This window comes from Egretta garzetta, unplaced genomic scaffold (genome assembly GCF_000687185.1).
Source record: "Egretta garzetta isolate BGI_Z169 unplaced genomic scaffold, ASM68718v1 scaffold638, whole genome shotgun sequence".
Classification (NCBI taxonomy): domain Eukaryota; kingdom Metazoa; phylum Chordata; class Aves; order Pelecaniformes; family Ardeidae; genus Egretta; species Egretta garzetta.
This window is the reverse complement of record NW_009260676.1, coordinates 659,942-665,378: the sequence shown is the minus strand read 5'-3', so window position 1 is coordinate 665,378 and position 5,437 is coordinate 659,942. Positions and strand designations below refer to the sequence as shown.

The following is a 5,437-nucleotide window of genomic DNA, read 5'->3' as shown; positions in this document are numbered from 1 at the left end:
GCCGAGTGCCACCTTGCCCTACCACAGCAAGAAGGCATGTTCCACCTAGAGTGCACCTGAGCCTGGGTTACTCATTATTGCTGACATCTAAGTATCCAGGCAGGGATTAAAAAGCAAGAACATGGAAACACCGACCTTTATGTTGAATCGTAAAGATGAAATGCTGACTGGAGGGACTGCTTCGGTCTTTTTGTGTATTTTTTTTCTGTGTATACTGGAAAATAAGAGCTGCATTTGCACAGAATCAATACGTCATAAACTGAAACAGAGCAGAGGGCAATTTAAAAATGGATGTGCTATTGTTAATGCCTTTAACACCAGTAACACCTGCTGTTCATTTGAGAATGAACAATTATGTGCCCTAAAGCTGTGCTATTATAAATGTGACAGTATTCATGGACACACTCATTTTAGGGCTCAGAATACACCTTCCTTTTTATATAATGCAACCCTTCTTTGCCAAGGAGATTTTCACTTGTGCAATTTTCTTCTTGAAGGTTACATTTACAGTAGTAGTAATTTATGCAAAAGAATCAATTTCAGATTTCATTCATTTAAATTACACTCCCCTGCACTGTGCATATGAAGGAAATGAAGAAGCAGACTAATGTTTCTGCTAAGAAATAAAATTAACCCCATAAGAAACATTTCCAGCAGAGGAAACAACATGGATTTTCTTGCCAAAATTTCCACCACACTGTGAGGTATAATGTTATATTAATGAGCAGAATATTCTGTGTCCATCCATCAACAGTAATGCGGCTCCACAGCATTTTCTTGGAGATTTTTCCCTAAAAACAGAATCCCAAAGAAAGATTGCTGTTTAATTGACATAATGGATCTTTTTAACGACTGTGTCTAGATACCTGTGGAGGTGAAAGAACCGATAAATTTGAAATGCCTTAGCCTGTCTGAAAACCAATTCAATATCTTTCCAAAGGAAATCTTTCTCCTGGGGCCATTAGAGAGATTATACCTGGGACATGATAAAGGAATTACATTCACAAGCCTGCCAGAAGACATCAGCAAATTGCAGGTAGGAGCAATGGAGGGAGGAAGATCTTGGTCTGCTGCAGCATGGCACTTCCATGGACTTCAGCTGCTCCCAAATGAAGGACTGAAGGTTCTCCTAATCTCTTTAGTACATGGTACAGCATCAGGCCAGGGCTGTCAGAATAGGAATAATATCAAAACTCAGTGTTTGAAACTCACATTGTCTCTCTGTGTTTAGCAGTCATCCCAAGGGTAGCTCAGTTTATAAACATTACTTCTGCATGTACTGATATTCTCTGTATATTGATTACATACCAAGCTAAGGAAAAATCATTTATTTATTAAAAGTTATGCACACATATTTTCCAGAATCTGAAAGCACTGCATATGGAGAATAACTGTCTGGACTACCTGCCCGCAGCCATCAGCTCATTGACTCACTTGATAATTCTTGATTGTCACGATAATCTCCTTAAACAGCTTCCAGACTCTGTATGCCAAATACGAGGTGAAAAATAGTCTCTGTGTTTGTGGCCTGAAGGACACAAGTATCAGTAAGCATTCTGGAAGAAGGAGGGAGAGAAGGGAAGGAAGGAATGCAGTGCATCATTCAGGGCTCATCCTGTACTTGTGAGAGAGACAAATAGGATAAAAATTAGGAACTGGGAGGGTGGAGGAAGCACTGTGCCCGAGCCAAGTGGACAGGAGGGCCTCCCCCATGACCATCTCAACCTCAATAGTCCAAGGAAAAGGGTGTTTCCCAGAGCTCAGCTCCAAGCAGAGCCCCTGATGTGAGAAGACTGGCTGTGTCAGCACCAGTGACTCCAGGGGGGTGGTGAGGAGCCAGCTCTCTGAGGGTGCTCCCCAGCCCAGTCTTTCCATCTTCCTCAGTTCATTGCATTTCTGGGTGGCTTAGTTCACTAGTGCTGTTGGTGTGCCAATTAGCAGAACTTTTGAAAGCTGGATTGGCTGCCAGGAGAATAGTTGTCACCTAGTGAAGTAAATGCTTTGCGAGAACCTGAGTCCCATCCTTCTATATTTGGGGGCAGACACTCTGAATTTTAAATGCTCTGGTGAGATGTTCAATACACACATTCATTACATGCACGGTTTGTCCCTCATCCATGTGCTGTTCATGGGGAGCATGCAGGAAGGCTCCCCACCATTCCTGTTCTTTGGGCTGCAGCTGTTTGCTTTTGTGTGTTCAGGTTTGCAAAACTGCTCATTCAGAACAATCACCTGTCCCAGCTGCCCAAGGATTTGGACAGTCTTCAGCAGCTGGAGCTGGTCCTTGGGGATGGGAACCCTATGAGGGACCTCCGACTGAAGAGTGCTGTCAGGGGACACCTGCCATCTGGGAATACTTAGAGGAAAAGAGACATAAAGAGGCCATGAACTTAAAGGTAGGGGTGTTAAGAAAGCCACTGCAATACACATACAAAGCTGTGGTTTTAGTAACAGATACCGTGCAGAACAACCTACAGGGCCCTCTATGCAACATGAAAAATGTCTTAGACCACTGTTTGGATCAGCTACAGCAGAGCAGTAATTCTGTCACTGATCATATTAAGGTAGGATAGAGGGAACCATCAGGAAATACAGCACCAGGCATCATTCAAAAGCGTTCCAGAGGGTTGTCACTGTCCCGTCAGGTCACAGTCAGCAGGCACAGAACAGCCCTTAACAACTTGCAATAGAGCTTTCCTTAATTCCTTGTCCAGTGGAAGGGGAATGGTTAGTGTGCCTAAAAACAAGCTAGATCCTCTAAGTCAAGGCATTGCTTATAGATGAAACTAACTGCAGGTGGCATTTTCCACTCTTGCTGGCTGTATTTTGACTGTAGAGAGCTGAAGATCCATCCTGCAAACACACTGAACAAAACACATTTTGCGTGTGGTTTTGTTTGGTTTTTTCCCCAAAAGAACATCAGTCTGTACCACCAGAAGGCCATGGAATTAATTTGCTCAGAAAAAATATAGGGCAAGAAGGAAGGAACGGCAAATCCTAAAGTCTTTGATTCTTCTGAACCTAAATTATTCCTCTCTTTCTGTAATGTCTGTCATTTCTTTACAAACTAATGTGTTTCTCCCAAGTTGTTCTTCTGAACTAAAAGGTGACATTTAAAGATGTGTAGACATAGTCATTTCCTGGTCTAATCAAAGGGTCTGGAGGACTACGGTGTTAGTGTCCTCCCTGGTAAGAAATTTCTCTTGGAAAAAATAACAAATGGAGTAAAAGAAGTCGGGTGGCTGGCAGTCTATCTTAGCTGAAAGCAATCAAATACAGAATAAAAGGGGATTTGGGAGACCACGATGTGCCTGGCTTTTTGCATCGAGAGTATCCACCAGTAATACTGTTCCACATGACTCTTTGCTTTTACCCTTTTCCTCCAGGTAACCAGATTGTTCTTCTCTCTTTTTCAGATCCAAGGTTTGTGGTGTAGGTTGATGAACCAGAGGGGGACTGGACCTTTCTTGACACTCAAGAATCTAATGAAAAACAGAAAGAAGGAAAAGAAAGAAAAAGGAAGGGGAAAAGAGAAGCCTGTAAAAGGATCAGAAGCCAAAAATTGATATTTGGGCAGTAAACTGCACAGAGCTCTTCATTTACATGGGCAAATGTGAGCAGGGATACGCAAGTAGGAGACAAGCAGTATTAAAGTATTTGAATCAGTGAGTGTTACCATGAAAACTGGTGATTTTTTGAGGTTTGTTTCTGTGTTTTTGTCAACATCGACTCCAGCTGAATCAGGCAGATTCTGAAATATTCTTGAGATGTCTCATTCTGAGTGTATGTTATCTCAAAGCATAAAGTCAGCTGATTAACTGAAAATCAATCTAATCTATAGGAATCTAGTGCAATGACTTCCTCTTTGTTCCGAATCCCGAAGTATTTTTCACACAATTCTTAGAAATCTGTTTTCTAGTCAGTGAGGTACAGCCATATCTAGAGTGAAACAATATTCGTGGACCCACCTACTAGCAGTTATTTGATGAGTTTTACATTCAGAAATGATCAATACCTTGTTTGGAAATACGGAGGAGGCTTCCAGGTGCTCAGAACATATGCGCTTCTACCAGAACCTGCATTACCATTATGTCTTACAGAAGTGTAAAAAGCTGTTTTGTATCTCTACACTTCTGCAAAACTGTTCACTGATGTTTTGACAGTCTGTAGTTACAGTATTTTGAATGACTGCAAGCTGTCAGATCCTTAGTGTTATAGCTCAGCTCCAAGATAGCTTGCTGACAGTTTGTAAAATGCCTACGTACAACAGGCTTACTTGAAAGCAGAGCATCTGCAGAATGCAATATTCTGCAATGATTCTAGGTCCTGGCACATCATAGCACTTTTGTCATTCGAAAGAACAACAACAAACACTCCTCACTAATTCTAGCACGCCAAATTTATATGCAACCTTGTCTTTCCACAGCACTTTACAGAGAGCTGTTTGTCCTAGGTATCTGATGTCCTAATTTTTATTCTGTATTGCTCAGTTACTCCTTAAACCCCTCCAGAGATTTATTTGCAGCGTACGTAAAGCACAGAGCTGGACTGGGACCAGCCACTGTGCAGATTCAAAATGCATGAGCGGGTGGGAGCAGAACCCTTTACTGAGTTTAACTGGCTGGTCAGAACTGGAGTCCTGCTCTCCCTCCCCTTGTCTGAGCTGCCTCAAGAGAAGGCGGTGACATCCTGAAGGAGGTTGGTGAAGGCAGGGACACCAGACCCAGCTCTTCCTAGAGCTCCACCTCCAGGTAGTGCTCTCCGGATGCTGCGGCTACAGCTGCACCCAGGGTATGGATCTTATTTCTGTTTGGCTCTTGGACTGATTGATAATGAAATCTCATTAATATGCTTGTTGGCAGGAGAGAGCTGGCAGTGCCAGAAAAGTGGGATGGCTCAGCTTTGGTTTTCAATTTTACTACGTAACTGATCCTGTTTTGATTGGAGGTGTCTTGTGAAATTTTTTTACCCTAAGTGAAGGCAAGGAGAAACAGAGAGAAGGATGATTCAGAGACTACAGAGGAGGAAATCACTGGAAGAGAGAGATTTCCAGGAAGATTGGCGGATAGACAGGATGTTTAATAGAAGTGATTTAATAAAAGCTTTTTAGTGGCACAATAGGTATGACAGAATCATGAGAGAGCAACGGACTGAGAAGGGGATCATGAACAGCACATGGAGAGGTTGCTAGCAGAGAATCCGTACTGTGCTCTGGAGCTGAGAATGAGGAACCCAACTATGACAAAGCAAGAAACCCCAACATTGAAGTCCAGTCAGTAAGATTACAACAGATACCAGACATTAAACATGGGCCAGCTGCTTTACTGAATTAGGCAGAGAGGTTCAAGAGGGAAAGGAGCGATTCAGAGAGATTCCCACAGAACAGATAAAGGATCAGTCTCCCAATTGGACCAAAGGCAGATTTGAGGAGGAAGGC

At 42.7% G+C, this 5,437-nt stretch overlaps 1 protein-coding gene across 1 annotated transcript in view; it reads left to right on the top strand.

Annotated features, from left to right (window-relative positions):
- Positions 1 to 3,566, top strand: part of LRRIQ4 (leucine rich repeats and IQ motif containing 4) — a 4,781-nt gene extending 1,215 nt beyond the window's left edge. Inside the window, 5 exon segments of the mRNA XM_009645783.1 lie at positions 863 to 1,036; positions 1,363 to 1,511; positions 2,202 to 2,302; positions 2,305 to 2,396; positions 3,417 to 3,566. Coding sequence (XP_009644078.1) covers positions 863 to 1,036; positions 1,363 to 1,511; positions 2,202 to 2,302; positions 2,305 to 2,396; positions 3,417 to 3,566 — 666 coding nt within the window.
- The last annotated feature ends 1,871 nt before the right edge of the window (positions 3,567 to 5,437 follow it).